Source organism: Propithecus coquereli, unplaced genomic scaffold, assembly GCF_000956105.1.
Source record: "Propithecus coquereli isolate 6110/MARCELLA unplaced genomic scaffold, Pcoq_1.0 Scaffold24, whole genome shotgun sequence".
Classification (NCBI taxonomy): Eukaryota; Metazoa; Chordata; class Mammalia; order Primates; family Indriidae; genus Propithecus; species Propithecus coquereli.
In genome coordinates this window covers 1,547,602-1,570,825 of record NW_012147952.1, presented here as the reverse complement: position 1 = coordinate 1,570,825, position 23,224 = coordinate 1,547,602, and the positions used below count along the sequence as shown (strand labels likewise).

The 23,224-nt window shown below is 34.4% G+C and overlaps 1 protein-coding gene across 6 annotated transcripts in view; it reads right to left on the bottom strand.

Annotated features, from left to right (window-relative positions):
• The window catches only part of RIMS1 (regulating synaptic membrane exocytosis 1), a 482,695-nt gene that overhangs the window by 51,518 nt on the left and 407,953 nt on the right, over positions 1–23,224 (bottom strand). For 3 of the 6 annotated variants that reach the window (XM_012646050.1, XM_012646051.1, XM_012646052.1), the window contains one exon: positions 12,772–13,007. The exons of the other annotated variants lie outside the window; for them this stretch is intronic. In XM_012646050.1, coding sequence (XP_012501504.1) covers positions 12,772–13,007 — 236 coding nt within the window. The remainder of the gene's footprint in view (positions 1–12,771; positions 13,008–23,224) is intronic. 6 annotated transcript variants of the gene reach the window in all.

Sequence of the window (23,224 nt, the reverse complement as noted above, 5' to 3'; positions counted from 1 at the left end):
GATTTGCTGAAGATCACAGAATCTTATACTACTCTATAAATAAATCCATGAAATTTTATGTAATCATTTCTTAAAATGACAACTTCTCATTCTTTTTGTTTTTCCTTTTTAAAAACAATTGAACAAGAGCTTGGGTAAATTTCCTGAGGTAGAAACTGTAAATAGGAACTAGCATTTTTAGCAGCAGGTTGAATCATCTAGAGTTGATTAACTATCTCTTGGCTTTATTTTTCCTGTGGGTTTCCAATCAATACCCTTTCCTTTCAAAAATCCTCCCTCATTAGAGGCTTTACATCTATTTTCAGGTTCTGTAATGCAGGTAGACAGATCAATTCTTTCTTACAGTTTTAAATTTAGAGTGATAAACATATTAAGATGTTAAATAATTTTTTATATTACCCAGTTAATATACTTCTACATCATTACATCATTAGATAGTAGTAAAGTGTTTCAACGCAACTATATGTCTATTTATAAATGTAAATTTATTTAGTTATTATATATAATTTTTAATCTTTTTCATTTGGAACTTTTCTAAGTATTATTTGCTATTCGTTTGCTTGTTGGAAACTTTATAGTTGCAAATTAAGAGCAAAAGAAATGCTGTATTTCCATTTATAAAAAAATCCTAGGGTATTGAGTTTGAATCTGGAATACAGAATATTTTCATCTCCTTTTAGTCCTCAGAACATAAAGTCTGTTAAGCTTCACTAAAACTATGACTAATCATTGTGTGTACCAAATTCTTTGGTTATAAGAAAAGAATCCTTACAATGTAAATGATTTTGTAATAAGTACCACAATGTGCTGGCCCAATATCAGAAGTTTATTTCTCAAATAAGAATTTGCTAGCTTATTTAAAAAGCAATTACAATTGATCCCTTATCCACAAACATCCTCTGTCTCTATCCCTCAACAAAGATAGATTTCCAAAAAATATGGACATTTTGCATTTCTTACCGAAGTATTTTCATACGGTTAACAGACCTTTATTAAGTGAAGTAACATATGTAGAAGAATGTTGGCAACACATAATGTCTTTATCATCATTATCTATTATACTTCATAAATGCAAATTTTTATCTCTCAGTAATTTTCTAATAAAATGTTACTTTATTTGACTTTTACTGTAATGGTAAAGTAGTTATCATCAGCACCAGATTTTACTATCTCAAAATCTTAAAATGATAATTATATGCTCTTGTCTATAGAAGAGTTAATACCTAAAAGCCAAAAGGTGGAATTAACTGATTAAACGTATCCAGATAAATGTTCAAATGATATATAAGATGAGAAAGAAAAGGAAAAGGAAGTGGCAAAATAATACATAAATCAATTCTACAGTAATCCCTCAGTATATTCAGGGGTTGGTTCCAGGACCCCTGTGTATACCAAAATTTAAGTCAGCCCTCCTTAAGGAGGATTTTTAATTCCTAAGAATACAGTAGTTCAGATCCACATTTGGTTGAAAAAAATCCAAGTATAAGTGTACTCTTGCTGTTCAAACCCGTGTTGTTCAAAGGGCAACTGTACTTGTTAAAAATAAAAAAGAATTTCTTTCTTTCTTTCTGGAGACAGGGTCTGGCTCTGTTGCCCAGGCTGGAGTGCAGTGGCACAATCACAGCTCACTGTAGCATCAAATCCCTGGGCTGAAGTGATCCTCTCACCTCAGCCTCCCAAGTAGCTGAGACTACAGGAATGCACCACCATGCCTGGCTAATTTTTTAAATGTTTTGTAAAGATGGAGTCTTGCTATGTTGCCCAAGCTGGTCTTGAACTTCTGGCCTTAAGCAATCCTCCCACCTCAGCCTCCCAAAGCGCTAGGATTATAGGCATGAGCCACTGCACCCAGCCAATTCCCAGAAATAACAAAACCCAACATAGAAGAAAAATTGCCTTTAAAATTTACCCACTGAGAACAACTTGTCACAATGTTAAATTAAATGCCATAATATGATCAATTAATTAGTATCTGAACATGACATTTTGACTGAGCAAGCATCATACTCACTCATCCAAAAGACATTTATTGTAATTCCTTTGCATTAAAGGCACTGTTGTGTAACATCAAAAAAACACCTGACACGTGGTTGCAACCCTTGAGAAACTTTCAAGTTCATCTTGTGACAAGACCTCTACAGATATTTACGGGTCAAAGAAGTATTTAAGCAGCACCACATGAGAACCAAAAAAAAAAAAAAAAACAGCCTTATAGGACTTAGGAGAATTACTTTTGGCCCTGGTAAGAAGTTGAAATTCGGGTGGGGCTTGAATGAAGAGGATTTTGACAGGCAAGATGACAGATTAAGAACTTTCCCACTAGAGAGATTAGCACCTGCAAAAGTCAACAAAAGAAGCTTCAAGGCCCGTTTTGTGAACCTCAGGAAGCTAAGTCTGGAGCATAGCAGAAATGAAGTTACACATTTGAGAGAAGGGAAATAAATAAAATGCATTTACTCACGTCAAATAAAAAGTAGACATTTTTAACTCATATTTTTCTGTTATACAGAGCTCATTGGTTTCACCTCTGCACAATACCTATGACCCACACCATAGGTTAAATTATCCAAATAAATTCATGTCTATGGACTTTCTGTGACCTTAGTAAGAATGTTCTGGGAGAACTGGATGGGCAGAATTCAGATTAGAGTGAGAGGAAGACTGAGTGGCTTATGAAAAAAGAGATAGAGTACAGAAGACTCTTTTAAAAGTTTCTTTCATTCAAGTAAACTTTTGTCTGTCTGGTACAGGCTTTGTGCTAAGTGGTAGGGAAGTAACTGTCAGTGAAATAACAGATACAGTCCCTGAACACCCAACTGGGAAGCTTAGAGTTGAGTGAAGTGCTTTTACTACTTTATGTAAGCAGCTAAGTCAGAAGTCAATTTTTAGGGCAAAGCTGAAGATCTGTAGAGTCTTATCCACAGGGGCATATAAGTCTTCATTCTGGAGAATCACTGTGTCTAGTGAGAGAGATAAATAGGCTCATGGTGTAAATGTAAACACGACAGGAATATGGAAAAAAAATAAAGCCATGGTAGTAGGGTAAGTTAACTCCTGACTCTGAGAAGCAAAGAACAATAATAGAAATGATCACCGTTCACTAATGTCGCCTTCTGCGTTGCTGGCACTAAGTTCTTGGCCTAGAACAGAGATTAAGAAACTTTCTCTTTAAAGAACCAAATAGTGAATATTTTTAGGTTAGTGGGCCAAGTGGTCTCTGACTTTGTAGCATGAAAGAATGTACATTTACAGACAGAATGTAAATGAATAAATATGGTTCTATTGAAATAAAACTGTATTTATGAATACTGAAATTGGATTTCATATAATTTTCACATGTCACAAAATATTATTCTCATTTTGATTTTTTTCCAACCATTTAAAAAACCATAAAAATCATTCTTAGCTCACGCATCATAAACAACAAGAAAAACAGGCTTGGAGCCAGAGTTTGCTGAGCCCTGAACTAATATAATAAAGGTTGAATAACAGAGCAGAGGAGGGAGGAGCTGGTAAAGAGAGAACTTGGATCACTGTCTTGCAGCTTATCCCTAATTTGGGGTCAGCATACTTCTGGGTGTCCACAAACACCTTTCATGTGTGTGCACAAAGTGGTAGATATGAGCAAGTGCAATTTACTGAGGCCAAGACTGACAGATTTCACCAGATCATAGAAGGTAGAGTTGACAGGAAGAGCTTTGAGAAACTCAGACTTAGAACTCAAGTGTTAAATCTTAAGGATTTGTATTCTATTAACTATACCTAATGAACAGATGAAAATATTCTCTACATTAACATCCCATGATTGCCATTTATCAATGATGTCACTGCTATCTGTTCTTTACCTACTGCCCTTTTATTTGGTTTCTCGGAATTATTAAAATTGCTAATTATTATTATGATTATTGATCTCTTGCTATGTGTCAGCTACCTGGATAAACTGCTTATGAAATTTTTCATTTAATTTTCACAATAGTTTTCTGAGGTAGGTACCATTTATTCCAATTTTATAGTTGGGAAAACTGAGGTTCAAAATGGCCCTTTGACTTTTTGTTTTCTTCAGCAGTCTTTTCCAGATCCTCTTTCCTTGTATTCTACATCTCCTTCCTAAGCAACTTTATTGATTTCAATTGCCATTTATATGCTCAACATGGCCAGAATGGCAAATATGGCCCTTTACCAGTAATCACCTTCTTAGTAAATGGCAACATCATGTATCCTCATCTCTGACATTCTTCTCCTTCCTACTGCTCACAAACTTTCAGATACAAGAGATACAAAAGATTTTAAGATCTAACTCTCTTGAGCCCATCCAGCTCGTTCCAATCCACCCTGGTACAAGGTACAAGGCCCTTGGAATTGTGTCCTAAATGCACCTTTTTTAAAAGTAAAAAACAAAAAGAGGTAAGAAAATAGAACAAAATAAATATTATAAAGCTATGGTTGTTTTAAAAAGCTATATAAAAAAGGTATCTCTGTGTGTACATACAGTTGCATGGGATTGCAACAAAGTGGTTAAGAACATAAATCCTACTTCAACTTCTAAGAGTTGTGTGGCTTCAGACAAGTAATGGAACCAGTAAAATGGGAATAATAATAGTACCTCATGGCTGTATTTTGTGTACTGGTGAAATTAATACATGCAAAGTAATTAAAACACTGGCTGGCATGTAGTAATTGCTCAATAAATTACAACTATTATTGCTAATGGCTTTATCAATATTAATAACACAAACGCACAAAAAGATTAGCCAATAATATACTGATATTTTCACACCAAATTTGCAATTAGTGGTGATATTGCAGGAATTTATATATTTTCTTTTTGCTTTTTCATGCTTAAAATGTAAAAAACATTAGTAAAGTAAATCAAAAAATCTCTTTAAAACCACTCCGCATTAAATGAGGATGTATTGAAATTGGTTATCTGCTTAAAAATAATCAGTTTTATCCTTAGATCATTAACTACCTAAAATATGTTATGACACACATTCTGAAAGTGATCTCATGCTTAACAATTATCTTAGTACAGTTAAAAATAATTATCATCATGTGCAATTAATTGAGTACTTAATGTTGTGCTTTGAAGGCACTAAATAAATTTAGTTTCCTTCTCCAAATCCTGAAATACAAATTAACCATAAAAATCAATTCCACTCAAACCAATATTTTTTTTTCTACCAGACTAACCTAAAAGTATATCTACATCTTAGCTGAGCTCAAAATTTATAGTACAGAGCAAGGAAAAGAATAAACATAGAGCAGCTGGAGTATGTTTGAAAATACTAATCCTTATTAGGGCATCTCTTCAGAAGATGAGTTACTACAGCTGAATTGAATCTCTATTAACAGTAGTGAATTCCTAAGCCAGACAGCAACAGTAAATAAAAGAGCCCATGCTTACATTAATTTGATGGTTTTGCAGACTTGAGAATCATTTCTGGCACCATGATTTTGCGTTCAGGAAACAAAGAACATGAAACATTACGTTCCTCAGAATGTTTTTCTCGTGCCATTAAATGAATCAAATAAATGAGGCATGAATACAGAATTCAGATTTCAGCAAGATTTTGATCCACAGTAGCTTTCAGTTTCTGAATCTTTTGGGGGGCCCGCATCCTTTATAAAAATTTTTGGCTTACACTGTTAATAATCAGCAGAGCCAAGAAAACATTTCCTAGAATGTTCAAAGAGACTACCTTAGCCTTCCTTCCCTGCAGCTACACACTTATTTTTATAAGGGAAAAGACAGAGAGTCTTTACAAAGTAATACTAAACTTAAAATACAGAGAATATTTTGGTAAACTGTAATGGTGGGAAGAAGAAAAAACAAGTCCTAGGACAAATGTAAAATATTCATTTTCTCAAGGTAAATAAAGTATACTCTTCAAGCAGACGCTCGTTCGCTTTATTTTATGACTTGCTTTACCTATGAGACTTTTGGGAAGCAATTACTTACTCCTAATACTCTCTCAGAGTGTGGTACAAGAAAAATACTTAATAAATGTCAATCGCATGAAAGAAAAAAGGACTGCTTGCATTTGATGTCTTTCTTTCCTAATGCTAAACTTCCTGAAGAGAAGTTAATTTAGAATCACCTCTGTTTATCCTTCTTTCCAGACGCAGCACCATCTTTCTGAACAGCCTTTAGGGATGGTGTGGGCAGCGTCGCTCTGTCCCACTATAGCTCCCCTAGCCCCATTCCCTGGGGCTCCCACTCATAGCAACTCCTGTTCTAGTGCCTCCTATCCTGACAAGAGCCCCATCTCAAATCCAGCTGGGGGGAGTGATTAAAGCAGAGATGGATGAGGCAATGGTTACGAGAGGGAGCTGAAATAAATGATAAAATGGAGAGTAGAATGGGCCCCAGCCCATGCCGAATCCTCTCCCACACTTGGGGCACACTCTAGCCTCACCCCTTCCTTACTAGTCTATCCAAACTGAAGGTCAGGGATAGCCATTCAGTCCATAAATCAATGATCTATTCTTACTCCCTAACCCCATCAATCTTTCTGTAGGTTAACGAGCCTCTCTCTAAAATTCTTACCTCCCTGGAGACTCTGTTTCTCCTCCTCTTCTTCTAGATCTTCACCCTCGCACCCCAGGTCTTTATCCATTTTTTCCCTTTGTCCCTCATTATTTGTTTCTGAATATGGGATTTCACCTTGTCCTCTGTCGAGTCTACTTTCAGTTCGTTCTTTTTCCTGAGCAAGCTCACTCCTTCCATTTTCAATGCCACTTTCATTTCGTCCACTAGTCTCCACCTGACTTTGCTTCCATGTGCTCTTCCTCACTGATTTTCCACACCTACTTCCAGTTTAAGCTTCCGGGAGTACAGCTGCTTTTCTTCCGTTCTCTTGATTAAAAGTTCCCCATCAGATGGTGAGCTAAGTCCCTTACAGAGCTTTTAAGGCCTGATCCTGACATTTTCTTTAAAACTGTTTCCCAATACAGACCTCTCACATACCTTTGCTCTAGCCAAATTGTGCTCATGGACTAGGAATAATTTATTGAAACATATATTTGTGGGTTTTTTTTCCTTGTATTTTTCTTTCACCTTTCCACAAAATTATTAGCCTTTAAATAATTTCCACAAAATTATTTTATGCTTCCTTGACTCACGGATTTTTGCAGGAAAACACGAGACAGCCGGAAGGCAGAGACTCCAGTCTTTTGTAAATGCCTAAACCGTAAAATAGATAATGCTAAATGTGCCAGGTGAGGAAGAGAGAAGGAAAAGGCTTTGCAGGGCGTCTAGACCAGAAGTGTGGTAGCTGGAGCCTGCAGGGGCCCAGGCCCTGCTCCATGCACCCTGGTGTAACATAAAAGGAAAGGAAGAATATGTGAGGAGCATAATGTGACTGAAAGGCCTTTTCATAAATATAGGTTCAGGTTCTTCTACTCAGAGTGTGCAACATTTTCAAGTCATTGGAATTTTTCTGTTTATCTGTATCTATGTAAGATACTTTTCTTACAAATCTGTGCCTATTATTTTGCTAATGGAAGTAGCCCCCAAATTTTGTGCTTGCAGCAAGTAGACAGTGAAGTCAGAGAGCTTCACCCAGGAATTCAGAGTAAAAAAAAAAAGCACTGGTGAATGTTGAAAAGTAGGGGACACCATGTAGAGTTAGAGGGTCTTGAGCAGGGTCTTAAAGAAAAGGAACTGGACAGGGGAGAAAGAAATTTTGATGGTGGAAAAATGTTGGAAAGGTACAGAATATGTACCATTAAAGAAGCATAGCAGTTTTTTTTTTTTTAGTACATTACTAGTAAATCATAACTGACTTTTAATTATTTAAAAATTGTAATATGGTCTTGTAATGTTTTCCATAATTAGAATCTAAACACAAAAAATCCTGCCAGTATTTAGAAAAAACTAATATTAACCTCACAAAGTATTCTTAGCTATTAATGACAAAATAAATAATAATTTTACTGTATGGTTAGAACAAAATCATCTACCAATTCTGTGTGTGCCCTCATTCTGGTAGACTGAAATCCTTGACCAATTTGTCTTCCCCTTCCTTTGGCAACATGCATAAACAGCACAGAGTTTTACTTTGTTTAGGATTTTATTTTACGTTTTCTCATTTAATTCTTTGGCTCATATGTATTTCAAGTGTGAATTATTTCCTTCCACTGGGGATGATATTTCTACTTTTAAAATACCCACCGTACCTGGTAGAGTACTGCAGATAATAGTTACTCAGTAGTATAAAATAAATTGAGTAATTTCTTGTCTATAAAGATGATGATATTTTACATTTATAGATATGTTCTTCATAAAAGCTAAAAGTTTTAATCAGAAATCATAGTCTCACTTGTAAAAAACTTATTCAATCTAAGATGTGTCCTGAGATGACCTTTTCTCTTATATTGAGGAAGGGTATCCATGAAAATTAAAGAAATCTTTCATGTGGTTTTAGGATCCACATACATTTCCCTCCATATCCCAGGTGAGTAAACACTCACAATTTTCAACATTTAATAAATGTCCTGTTCCCTCTGCCTTGGAAAGTCCTTCTCTTTGTAATCTTCTTGATTTATTTATGTTTTTTTTTTTTTTTTTTTTGAGACAGAGTCTCACTCTGTTGCCCGGGCTAGAGTGCCGTGGCATCATCCTAGCTCACACACAGCAAACTCAAACTCCTGGGCTCAAGCAATCCTCCTGCCTCAGCCTCCCAAGTAGCTGGGAATACAGGCATGCGCCACCATGCCCGGCTAATTTTTTCTATGTATTTTTAGTTGTGCAATTAATTTCTTTCCATTTTTAGTAGAGACGGGGTCTCGCTCTTGCTCAGGCTGGTTTCGAACTCCTGAGCTCAAACAATTCGCCCGCCTCGGCCTCCCAGAGTGCTAGGATTACAGGCATGAGCCACCGTGCCCGGCCTATTTATGTTTTTATACTTAGGTCTCAACTCTTCCAGAAAGCCTTTCGAAAGTTCATGAGAGAGGGAATCCCATCCTTTTCTGTGTTCTGTGCCACTTTGACACCTGCGTAATTGCCTTTTCTCAGCTGAAATATTTATGATTTGTTCTATTATTCTGTGATATCCTTGAGGGAACACACACACGTGTACATAACTTAAGAGTACATGGAAAAGCTCTAGAAAGGTAGATACAGTATTAGTTTTATTCATGTAGACACATGAATATTTGTTATTTTATGATACTTCTTACCATAATTTCAAGAGTGTTATTTAGGAATGATTTTTCATAGATTTGTAGACTTTTCCCAATAATGCCTTTGTTTACAAGTGAAGAGACGATGACCACTGGTGGAATATTATGTAGTTAGTATATGAGGAGTCAAATCTTCACATTACATGGGTTGGGCCACTAAACCAACATAGACTAAAATCTTCTTCATATTTTAAAGCTCAGCCCTAAGTTTACCTAGAACTTCATTCAATTCCAGAATATTTCCAGCTCAGGGACTTTTTCTTAAAATTTCCTTTTCTTCCCTACTTCATACTCTTGAAATCTAATTCAGCTGCTGTTTGTCAAATAGGTTTTTAGCTATAAGCTTGCTAGGTTGAAGGCATTTGTGAACAGCACCTAGATTCATTGCTGGAAACCTTTCTGTTCATGCCACTCTTCTAGTTTAGAAAATAATATTTCAAAAAGTTATTCCTACTTTCATTATGAATAAATGGTATGGAGGAAGGGATTTAAAAATTTAATATTACTTATAACTGAAATATTCTATAGGATATAAATGAAGAACACAGTAAATTATATATTTTATATAAAAATAATAATAAATAATATATACTTTTTAAAAATAAATTTTACTTGACTTCAGATAAAGATCAAATATATTCCTTAACAAAATTTTCTAATTAAAAACAGAAAAATGATGTGCTTAAAACAGATCATGCTAAAAAGAGCTAGTTAAAGTTTATTTTTAGCACCTCACATTTATGTCTGTCATCAGCAATGGCAGAGGGGAGAGAACCTGTAACCCAGGGTGTCTCATTGGAAAAAGGCTCACTGTGAGAGAAGTCCTTAATTGAAGTTTTTTTTACATTAAACTTACTCAGACATCTATATTAAACATAATACATTCTATTTCACACAATATCCAACTTGTTTTAATATATAAGTAATGCTGTTTTCCTCCTGCAATCTTTGATCAATTGACAAGATTAAAAAAATCTACCATAATTATCCATTCACTTGGAGGGCCCCCTGAAATGCCTTGCCAGTCTGAGATGAATGGTCTTATTTTATAATGAAGACATCGAAATCAATTATACTAGTTTTTATTAAAATTCAATACAAACCAGATAGCCTTTCTGAGGTGATGGGCCTAGAGAAGAGAGAGTTCAGGGAAAATTAAAAAAAAGGAAAACTATTCTACAGGTTTATGACGATAAAAATTGTGGTATTACTGAAAGGAAGGGCTGGAAATTATGAGATATGGAAATACTGAGCTTGTTTAAACTAAGAAATCAAAGAGGAGCTTTCTTATTGGAGATTAAAATGAAGGACTATTTCTTGGGAGAGGAGAAATCCGGAAATACAGGTTTGATGATCACAGCCAGAAGCTGAGGCAATAAAAAACGAAATTTCTTAGAATAAGAAATTCTGAATTTTTGGTGAGTCTCTATACGAGAGATGAAATTTAATCATTGATGGAGGAAAAAATCACTACTAGAAGATGTAAGAGGGAAAAAATCAGTCTATGCACTAAAACAAAGAGAAATGATAATTGAGGCTTATCAATATTTGTTACTTACATTAGAAAAATCAAGAATGAAACCTAAAGACAGGTTATCAAATGAAAGGTAAAATTATGATATAGAAAGAGAAACAAAATTTTACACCTGGAAAGTTCACAGGAGAACATCTAGTTCAACCTACCATTATATAAACAAACTGAGTCCTAGAGAGAAGTCAAAGTTCATTCACTAATTCACTATGGGAAAGAAATATGTATTTTGCATTCAGGGCTTCATGATCTAATGTCCTTTTTGCACCTGTACATTGCAACCAAATCTTTGAAAGTAGGGTATTTCATAGAAGTTATTAACAGTGCAACTCTGGGAAGGTAGATATTATTTTAAAGTCAATACATGACCATAACTGGAAAATTTAAACTAACAAAGCAAAGGGCTGAGTGTTTTGACAGCAATAATTTCAACCTATTACCTACAAAAATAAGCCACAAGTATAGTTCCTATGCAAAATTATTATTATGTTTTATACTAAGAAAACTGTATTCTACTCTACCAGAGGGAACTAACTAGAAGTGACACGAGAGTGAGAGAGAGGGATAGTGCAAAAAAGAGAAAGAAAGAGATACAGGGTGAGAAAGAGAGACAGAGACAGACAGAGACAGAGACAGAGATAGAGACAGACTGTGGAAAGTTGGGGGAAGAAGATAAACCATCTCCTAAACCTGTAGCCTCTCTCATAGGAAACACTGGTTTCCTTAAACGACATTAAAGAACATTTCCATTTCATCTTAGTGACAAAATATTTTGAAGTCTGGTGGTCAAAGCCTTCTCCACACTCCACATTATAAAGCATAATTACCTCAAAACCAATAACCAAGAACCATCATCATGAAAAAAATAAAACAAACAACACAAATAAAAAATGCCTCCTACTCCTAAAGAAACCTGATTCTAAGGAAGACAAACGATTTTTCTTCACAATAAACAAAACAACTCATCTTACTGGATGACAGAGACACAGATATATCAGAGGGGTGCTAGCTAATCTAGTTTTATTCTAATCCTACGATTTTAAGATGACTCAAATTTCCTACCCCTAACTTATTTGTCAATATATCCAGTAGAATATATAATTTTAAATAGGTACTTTTTAAAGAATGCCAAGTGAGATATAAAAAGGATTTTATGGAAGCTTTTTGGTAGAGGTAAATTTTGTGATAAGGCTGTTGCTATTAGGAACAGAAAATGGAACCAATGTTGGTTACAAGAGGAGAAACAGGTGCTGACAACTTACATCAGTTGACTATTTCATTTACCTTTTTACATAGTATTGAGCATAGTAATGGATTATCTAATGTGTCTGACCAATATTATATAATTTTAAGCAGTATTTTATTACATTTTACAATGCAAAAATAATCACTCTCCTTTCTGTGCACACACGCACACACACACACAAAACACACACCCTTAGGATATAAAGCTTTTAAGATTCATAAGCAGTAGAAAATACTGGAAAAGCAAATTTATATTAAAACATTCTTCTTCACATAAAACCACTGAACCATTTTTCTAAAGTAAAAGTCACTGCTGGGTTTTTGCTTGCATTGAAACTATAATAAGTACAGTTCAATTATTATCTTCATACAGTACCTTGAAGACTATATTTCAAGTTGCACAACTGACCTTCTTTTCTATAAAAAATATAGACACAGCCTAAATTATAAGTAATTGAATTATGGAACATTTTGAAAAAGAGAATCCTGTTGCTTTTCTTGCATATAAATCAATTTGGATCTTTAATACTTCTTTGCATTTCCTTGCATATTTGTAAATATGGCCTTATTTTTTTTTAACTTGAAGTATCTGACCACTTTACACATTAAAAAATGAATCCTTGTCAAGAGAGCTGCACAGGAAAAAGATAAACTCATACATGTAACACATTTTCAGAGACAGAAAAATAAACTTTCTTTGCAAAGAAGAACCAAATACACACCACAATCCCATCACAAGCCAAAGCATGAAGATCAACTTTTGTCTCTCCAGCAAGGACTTGAGATATTTACGTTGAATTCGCATCACTCACCTGTTTGGCTAAGTTGAGATGTGCTTCTACTCCTTCGAGACACTATGGCAACCACTTTGGCACTCAGGCTGGATCTCCGTTTCTTTCCACCTGCTCCAACTGTACCCACAGCTGTGTCCGACTGGCTGCCGTCATTATGCTCCAGTGTGTACATCTCTCCACTCACACTGGTGCTCTTCATGATGGCTCTTCCTGAAGTCCCCATCCGTCTGCCTTGCATTTTGGGGGTAAATGAACTATATTTACAAAGTAAAAACATATATGCATCCATAAATTACAGGTCAGCATAACTGAAACTCTATCTAATTTATGAAGTAATCCAGACACATTTTTAGGGGGAAAAGCCAGTTGAATAGCAGTCCTATAGTTACAGATACTTTAAGATAACATCACCAGCCCCCAAATATTTACTAGGCATAGCTTAAAACAATGCTATTTCAACGTGGAGTAATTAATAGACTTTCTTAAGATGGTAAAAAGAAACACAACCAATATTTATCCCTGGGGAGGTAAATGTTACTGACCAATTTTGTAAAAACTGTAGTTATGATACCAGAGAAAAACTAAAATATTTAAATCAGTAAGAAAAGTTCATATGCATCCTTAAAAGAAAAATACAGAAAAAAATTGATACTCTTTGGATTTGCCATGACAAGTTTTAAGAAATGAAAACAGTTTATTGTTCTAATTTCCCTTTGGGATTTCAACTAACAGACAACTCTTTTGCTGAGGCTTACTGAGTCTACGTAACACTGCTAAGGAGGCAAAACAAATAAACAAACAAACAAAGTGATTTAGGATGAAGGTTTCCCTCCTGTTCCTTTGTCCCTTCACTTTCCATCTCCTCACAAACTTCCCCATCTCATTTCTCCTCTTTTGGCGTTTCATGCTTCCATGCTGTAGGCTGAGACTCCTTTTTTGTTTTCTTTCTATCAAAATTTACTTGTCTCTGTTCCAAGATTGTACTAGTTTATTTGAATAGATTCATTCTCTCCTCCAATGAATACATTATTGCTAAGTATCTTAGGCACCATGGAAGGTTAGCAGAGAAAAAATATCCTTTCCACTAGCCAAGTAAACATATGTCTGAGAGTTGAGGAGAGGTAGGGCAGGCAAGTGGGGAGCATGGACGGTTCTTAGAGTCTTTTAAATTATATTGAATATGCAGCTATATCATCCATCTAGACTGGTCCTTTGGTCCAAAATAAAGACCTGGTTTGATCTGTCTGAAATGACCCTCTTAATTTTAGGTTTCCTCAAAACATTTGCAAACACTGACTTATAAGACCCTTACCACCATCTTGATATTCTTCATTTTCTATTTTCTGTTTTGAACTACAAACTACACATTACCTAATACAGCGTCTTTTAACAGTGATGACATTTAATATGAGAGTCAAAATAAATTGTAACAAAATTACAAATGAAAAAAGTCTTGGGATTACGTAACATGTTTGTGGTCACATATGTAATGAGCTAATGAGCGTTTCAGCTGAGAGGAAAATTGGTATGAGATGCGTTCAGAAAGGTGAGAGGGCAAGATCAAGGAGGTGTATATGTTATGGAAAAGAGGCAAGACTGGTCTTAGGATCCTTCATGGATTGTGCACTGAAAAGTGAGGCCTCTATCCGATAAGAATAATTTGGAACTTTTAATCCTTAGCTGCATTACTTGAATTTATCCACATCAAAATTCTAATAAAATATTCTTATTATTTCTATTCCAATCAGCTTTCCATTAGTGCAAAGTTTTAAAAGTCATTTGCAATCTGATAATTTTGTTATGCATTTTATGCAAACTCTTTCAAGACATTAATGAGGAAAGTATTACATATGACCAGTCCAAAACCGATTTCTGTGAGATTTATATTCCCAACTCCAGTGGACTTTCTTTCCTGATAAATATTACAATCAATTTCTTCTGTGTCCTCACTAATTTATTGGAATGCATTATCTAAATCTGCGACTCCTTCTTAAGTCACCTCTTACTACCTGCTTTTTTTACTTCTTTACTTGCAGAATTCTGTTGCAGGATCTGCAGAAATGTCAGATTTGGTCAATTTCACAGTCATAATGTCCATCCTCAATCAAACACTTGCCAACTCAGAAATCAGTGGTTTTTCATCTCTCATCAACCTTTTTAGCATACTCCCTACAGTGGTTATTGAAAACCTCTCTTCTGAAGATTTTATTTTTACCATTATAGTAAAGTCTGGACCAATTAACATGTGCATTTTCTCCCCATTATTTCCATAAAAATGGAATTCTATTACAGCTCTCAATTTGCATTTTAAAAATCAGTCCACAAAAAATACTATTGTGAAATTCTGGACGATGTTCTTTAGGTTATAGGAAGTTTAAAAGTACAGGAAAATGTCTTCTATCCTATGTCTATCATGAAAATTTATTTAATATGAGCTGGGAAGATTCAAAACTTTTTTTCATGGATACTCAATTCTTGTAGTGAAATGTTCTACAATGTTGACAAATAAAAGTTCTGAAAAAAATAGGGAAATCTGGATAATAAGTGTTACCAGTGAGAAGCAGTTAAGAAGTTACATTAAAAATGATTGTGTGAACAAATTACATGAGGTGACTTTTTGTTCAAAAAGTGAAATACTTGTTTAGATGCTGAAAAGCATTCTTACATGATATGAGGACATGTATAGCTTCTTACAGAAGCTAGAACACCTCAGTGAGAACATATTAAGGCATTTTCAATTCTTCTAACTAATTGAGGAGGGCTGGTTTTGGAGGATCTAATCAGTCAGATTAACATAATCAATCTGAAGGTCACTGTTTTAGCACAAATATGTCTTCTACTCCCCCATTTCTTAGCTTTAATTTGTTCTGCTTTTGTTGCTTGAAAAACTAGTCCTATCATTTATGTGAGCCTGAATTCTTTAAGATGCATCTTAAGGCTTTATGCTTTATAAAGCTTTTCAGAATCTCTCTAGCATCATGACTACTGTCTCCTGGCTCTCTTTTTGTATTTTGTACTGGTTATACAAAGATTTTGATAGTTTATATCACCATGCATCACTAAATTTGCTACAGCATCCTTCCCATTGCTGAATGGACTAATTATGAGTAGGAAGTGAAAAAAAATTTACCAGTATACAAATAGACTGCGATATAACCTGTCTTTAAAAATCAAACAAACAAAAAACCCATCTTTGTTTTTGATTCCCTCTCTTCCTCCAGCTACTGACTTTTTGCTGAAATATCTCCTCAAGGAGTTGTCTATACCTTTCTCCTCCTATTCTCTTCTGAACTAATTTGAATTGGCCTTTGTCCCTACCACTTCACTAAAACTGCCTTTTATCAAAATCACCAATGACTCCACATGGCAAAATCCTGTGGATCACTTCTCCGTCCTATCCTTTTGACCTCTCAATATGTCATGTATCAAAGTATTTTATTCTCTTGGTCTTGAACTACCTCATTCTCATGGATTTTCCAAACTTGTCCCTCACTAGAAGGATCTAGGTCTTCTTTTATTACTAAATATTGAAGTTCCTTAGTGCTTAGCCCCTTGACATATATATTTCCAAATGAAACTAACTCTCTAGATGTCTTACCTGGTCCCGAGTTTAACATATTATCTACATGCTGCAGATTCCATTGTTTTTCTCCTTCCTGTACTCAACCCTGGACTCCAGATTTATATATCTAGCTGTCAACTGACATACCTGCTTAGATATGGCTAGTAAGGCTCTCAAACAAAGTATTCAAATAAACAAACAAAACCCTGCTACTTCTCTAATCTTTCAGATCACATTAAAGACATCCATTAACCCAGTTGCTCAGAGTAATCGTTGCTTCAGAGGAGGAAAAACAATATCCAAACTTGGAACTAAGGGAACTAAGATAAAAACGACACCACCACACATGCACAAAAACAGTTGCTTGTTACCATACCTTTTAATGTCGTGCTTGAGCATTGCCTAACAAGGCCTCCTAAGTCATTTGACTCTCTAGAGAAATGTGCAATTTCTGACTTAATATTTACTCTTATAATTATGGTCCAAACATTTTACAACTCTGTAAATCAGATGTTAATTTCAAAAAAAAAAACTGATAAGGGGAAAATGATTACTATCTGGTAGACAGAATAAACAACAGGTCATGGTTTTATTGACTCAGAGCACATTACTCAGTTTTGAATCAAACTTTGTAATCCTATTTGGGCATTTCTTTTTTTTTGTCAATGACTATACATGTGTGTACATGTATAGTACACCTTTGGAACCAGCTTGTCATCCTGGTTCACCTTTGGAACCAGCTTGTCATCCTGTTGGTTTTTTCGCTAATGAGTTAATTAAAACTTTAGCATTTAATATTTTTCGATGATTATGTTTTAGTTTTGAGAATTATGTTTTGATAATGTTGGAAGTCTCACTGACGATGCTCAATGGTATTCCCTACTTGAGCAGTGTTGGCCAAGCAGGGTGTTCCATGAGATCTCTAAGCCCAGGGATGCGCTTTCCTGGCATCTAGATTTAATCTTAAAAGGCAACAGCATAGTTTTCTGTTTTCTTCCTTTTGACTTTGGTTTTCTATGTGTGTTCTGTTTATTTGTTTCTGGTTCTGATTCTTGGCAAATTTGGCTCTGATTTTTCTTTGCTTGTGATTAACAATACATTCTGAACTCATGGCAGCAACAACAGGGAATCTCTGTATGGATGAAATCTGGCAGACCAACAGATTTCAATTTATCAGGGATATATTGAGAGTTGGGTGGCAGATGACAGAAAATCTGGTTTGTTAGTCTTTTTGCATATCTGTTTGTTTGCATGCTATTAAAAACTCACATCACTCAAGAAAAGGTCTTGTGCATACTAAAAGAAAAACAGCCCTTTATAGTCTAGGCTTAGGTTTACATGTTAATTTTAGCCCCATGGCCAAGGTGTAACACTAAAGCAGCTAGTTCTCTTTAAATTTCTCACTTTGTGTGTACCCTAGAGATAGCTGTCCCAGTAGACAAATATTAGATCCCAAGGAATCTTAACTTTAATAGAGCTCCTGTTATGATTGACCTATGTGTTATAGATTAATAAGTACTTATATAATTCTAACATAGAGAACTAAAGAATCCCCAGGGGAGAAAGAAACTGAATTTTTAATACTTTGAATACTGCTAGCCTTTTAAGAAAAATTCATTTTCAAGAAATTGCTAAGTCAGAACAATTTTAATTTAAGAATCTAAATCCACAAACAATGAATCTTTGGAGATATCAATTAGTGTGATAATTTTATCTTAACAACAGCTTTATGAAAACCACAATGAGATTTCCACTTCACATGTAGTGGGATGGCTATAATGAAAAAGAGACAATAACAAGTGTTGATGAGAATCTAGAGAAATTGGAGCCCTCAAAATTGCTGGTGGGAATGTAAAATGATGCAGCTGCTTTAGAAAACACTTTGGCAGTTCAGTTAAACTTAAAATGTAGGTTAACTTAGAGTTACCATGTGAACCAGCAATTCCATTCCTAGGTTTATACATAAGAGAATTGAAAACATATATCCACATAAACTCTTACATACGAATATTCATACAAACATTATTCATAACAGTCAAAAAATGGAAACAATCCAAATGACCATCAACTGATGAATGGAGAAACAAAATGTGGTATATCTATACAATGGAATATTATCAACCACAAAAAGAAATGAAATACTGATTGATGTTACAAAGTGGATGAAGCTGAAAACATTATACTACATGAAAGAAGCCAGTTATAAAAGCCTACATATTGCATGATCCCATTTAAATGAAATACCTAATCTCCAAATCCACAAAGACAGATAGATTAGTGATTACTAAGGGCTAGTGAAAAGGGAATTGGGAGTTGACTGCCAATGGGTTTTGGGTTTATTTGAAGGATGATAAAAAAAATTCTGGAATTAGATACTGGTGATGGTTGCACAATGTAGTGAATATGCTAAAAACCACAGATTTGTACACTTTAAAAGAATGAATTTTACAGTATGTGAATCATATCTCAATTTTTTAAAAATCACTTTTATGTCTCCTTCCAGATTTTATGAGTGGTATATAATATAAGCATATAATTTTATTTTTTAAGATTTAGGTTGGTTTTCTTATGGAAGGATAAATTATTCCAGAATTTCTAAACTTCCCATACTGGTTTTATTTAATGTGTATGCTAACATTTCTTCCAATAATGTTTAAGGTTATGAAAAATGAAAATGATATAATTAAATCAAACTATAATTCTGAAAAAAACTCTGTATCAACAATAATTAAGATGGTTGAAGTATCAGCTTAAACATAATTTCCAAGGGAAATTTAATTTTAAGACCTAGCATTAACATTAAATTTAATTAATTAATAAAATTACTTGGATATATGGACAATTTCTAAGTAAGTTAGAGGATGTAAAAACTTGGTTAATAGCCAAGAAAAAATATACATATATATGAACATTAAAAAATATCTCTAACTTTTATATGTTATAGAGTGGAAAAAACCAAATTATACCTTATTAACTGGCTACATTTGATGGAAATTCTCATAATATGATAAGAAAGGTCTGTGAATCTTGTACTGATAAATATATTAACGTGAGATTGAAATTTGGTTTCTCTTAGAGTAACTAATTGATCTTAAAACGTTTAGTTGAGAACAAATTTCATTTAATCAGGAATGGCAAGACAACTATTAAGTAACAGGAGCTCCTTATGTACAATGAACACTTAAAAAGCATGCACATGAAACTGATCTGGTATTTCTTCTATGCACAGGATCTACAAGTAGTAGAGAAGGCCATATCCCAAACTTTAGCAGATTTTGGGGGACCTCATTCTGATAGGTACTGAAGGTGAAGCCTGGTGGTAATAACACTTTGGCTCACATTGTAAATTACACATATAATTTGGTATTATATAATTACACAGAAATGGCAAAGGTGGTAAAAAAATCTACATAGATTCAACCAAATAAAATATTTTATCAGTATTGACACATCATTATTTTACGTGTTTTTTAAAGAAGCTTGCTTAGCTTTGCCATTTCTTGCATTTTTAAGAATTTTTTATTTTTAATTTTTATGGATACATAATAGCTGTAAATATTTATGGAGTACTTGTGATGTTTTAATGCAGGCATACAGCGTGTAGTAATCAGAGTAACTGGGGTATCCATCACCTCAAGCATTTTTCTTTCTTTGTGTTGGGAAACATTCCAACTCCACTCTTTTAGTTATTTAAAAATACAAAATAATTTGTTTATAACTATAGTCACTCTTTTGTGCTACTGACTACTACATCTTATTCATTTCATCTAATTGTATTTTTGTACCCATTAACTATCCCCTCTTTATCCTCTCCTCCCCACCACCCTTCCCACCCTCTGGTGACCGTCATTCTACTCTCTATCTCCGTGAGTTCAGTTTATATAATTTTTAAGAAAGAAAAAATGCTACTAACTAAACTGTGACATGACATCAATTGTAAAATATGTACTGACTGGACAGACGATAAAATACAAACAAGTAATGCACACAGAATCAATTAAATTATGGTAATAGATAATTGAGAAACTCATTTCAAACAAGAATTTTAAAAAAAACTGATGAAATTAAAACATCATGAGCTCACTTTCCCTAACATAGACTAAAAATTCCTGAAAGTATTGGAGGAGGAAAAAGTATAAAAATAAAAAAAACACTGTGTTGTCTCTAGATACACAAGTGATGGCTCATATAAGACAATCAAATCTGCACTTTTAGTTGCCTGAGTTTAGTTCATTATTCCAACGTAAGGTGGCTGGAAGAACATTTTGGAATAGGACAAGGGCCTAAAAAATCTTTTGGGAAGTGAGGATGCTTTCAGAAAAAACATGAGGGGCTACGTAAAGATGGTTCCGACTCTTAAATTAATGACAAACTGACTGAAAGACAATTGTAATCAATTTTTTCAGCCCACCTGTTGGCCATAGTTTGATCAACTTGATCTGAGTTGCAAAACCTATTGGGATAAAGTTGTTCATAATATCATTTAAGAATCTGTATAACCTGTATTGACATCTTCCTTTCTTCATTCACGCTGGTAACTTGTATTTAGTCTATTTACTTTTGATGCCATTACCGGTATAGCTGGAGTTAAATCTACCACTTGTAGTTTATTTTTAATAATCTCATTTGTTTTTTTACTTCTCCTTTTTGCCTAACTAGTTTAATTAGGTATTTTTATTATTCCCCATTTTCTCCACTATTAGCATTTGAGTTGTGCATTCTTCTATTATGCTATTAGTGACTACTAAGGATTAAGGCATGTACCTGGACTTATTAAAATCATCCTTAAGTTAGAAATTTTACCACTTTCAAAATAATGCAAGAACTGTACAACAGCTTAATTCCATTTACACCCCTCCCACTTTTCATCTGGCTATTTCATATATTTTTGCTTTCATGTATGTTTTAACTGCCACAAGATGTTATCATTATTACCTCTTTCCAGTATTCTTTATTTTTTCCTCAAGTTTAGTGCTTCCAACTGGATACACTTTTTCAACATGAAGAATTCCCATTAGTATTTTTCATAGGCCAAGTCTGCTGGTGAATTTCTAGTTGTTTTATCTATCTACCTACCTATCTGTACGTTTATTTATTTTCCTAAACATATTCTTGCTGCGCAATATTTATGGCATTTATTAAGCATAAAATTATAGGCTGGAAGTTTTCATTTTTTCCTTTCAGCAATCTTTCTTTTGGTCATTCTACTGACTTTTGGGGTTGCATAATTTGTTGAAATTTTAGCCAAAATCTTTGCCTTGCTTCCCTGAATATGTTTTTTTTTTCCTCTGAGACTCTTTTAAGAAATTTTTTTCTTTAGTTTTCTGTACTTTGATTGTGATATTGCTAGATTTTTTTTCTCTTTATATACTGTTGGGAATGTAAAGATTTTAGATTTGTAATTTGATGTCTTTTATAACTTTTGGAAAATTCTAAGCCTGTGTCTCAGTATTCAAGTATTGCTTCTGCCATTTTCTCTCCTTCTGGGACTCCAAATCATAAGTTCACTGGACCTTTTCATCACATTTCACGTTTCCTGTGTTCTCCTCCAATATCTCTCTTTCTTTTCTCCCTGGGCATCGATTGATATACTTTCTACTGACCAGCTCACTAATCCTTGGTTTTGCTGTTTTTGATATGCCGTTGAACCCATCTATTAATTTCTTTGGTTTTCTTTTAGTTTAGAATTACCATTAATTGTTGAAATTGATTCCAGGTCTCTGCTAAACACATCTGCCCTCCTTTGGTTTCTTGAACATATTAATCGAGTCTCTATTTGTTAACTCTTTTCTTAGTTTTTAGTCATGTAGTTCTTTTTTTCCTTTTAAGTTTGACTCACAAATTTTAATTAGATATCTAATATTGTGGATGAAAACCAATAGAGGCTCTTTATGATGTTGTTTTCCTCCAAAAAGGGTAAAATTTTCTTTTGATTGACAGAAAGGTTTCATCTTTTTCCTGTACAGAGTTGGGTTTAAAGCTTTGCCATTACTCACAGAGTGTAATGGCTATCTGTAGAGTATGGTCCTTCTGAGGCATGTACAAGAAATCAAAGGTGTTTATCAGACCCCTCTAACTTTGGGAGCTTGAACTTAAATTCATCTTCCCAGCATTGGGCAGCTGCTAGAAGCTGCGCTTGGCTCGTTAACCTTTCAGCTGCTGCTTTTTGTTTGCTGCCTTGGAATCTTCCCTGTGCATGTACAGCTCACTAGTTAACAAATTAAGAAAACCTGTACCAAATTTTGAAACCCTTCACCCATACTTTTCAGCTTCTCATCAGTTCCTGAACTATGACATCTATTTTCTCAGTCTAGTAAGACCACTGTTCTCTGCTTAGGCTGTATTATCCTACGTCACCAATTTGGAAAGTACCTTCAGAGACAACCAGGGTAAATTTATCTCTTACTTCGTGTTCTTCCTTTCTTTCAAAGATTGAAGCTCCTCAAATTTCTGCCTGCTTTGTAACTCCCAAATGCCTTCCAACAGTTTTGCTGTTCATTGTTTGTTCTTATTTACCTTTTATGGATTTATATGTGGGAAAATTAGTGTGATATAAATTATACTGTCATGCTTGGAACTATGACCATGTCATATTATTGCTTATTTTTGAATAAAGGTAGAATTATACAGACCAGTTATGTTGTTATCAAAATCTTCATAGGGTTAGCAATGAAGATTACATTATAATTGTGCTATAGCAGTTTATTTCTTTATGAATTGTACTGAATAGCTTTTGCCACATAGATTCCTGTATACAGTGATCTAATACTCTGCTTCTGCCATTGAATGGCAGACCTGTGATGCTCCTCCTCTGTGTTGATCTTATCTTGCTATTCTGGGGTATAAAACATTGTTTCAAGGTGCTCCAGGGCTAAATCTTTCCCTTGTCCTCACAGATTGTAGACGGGA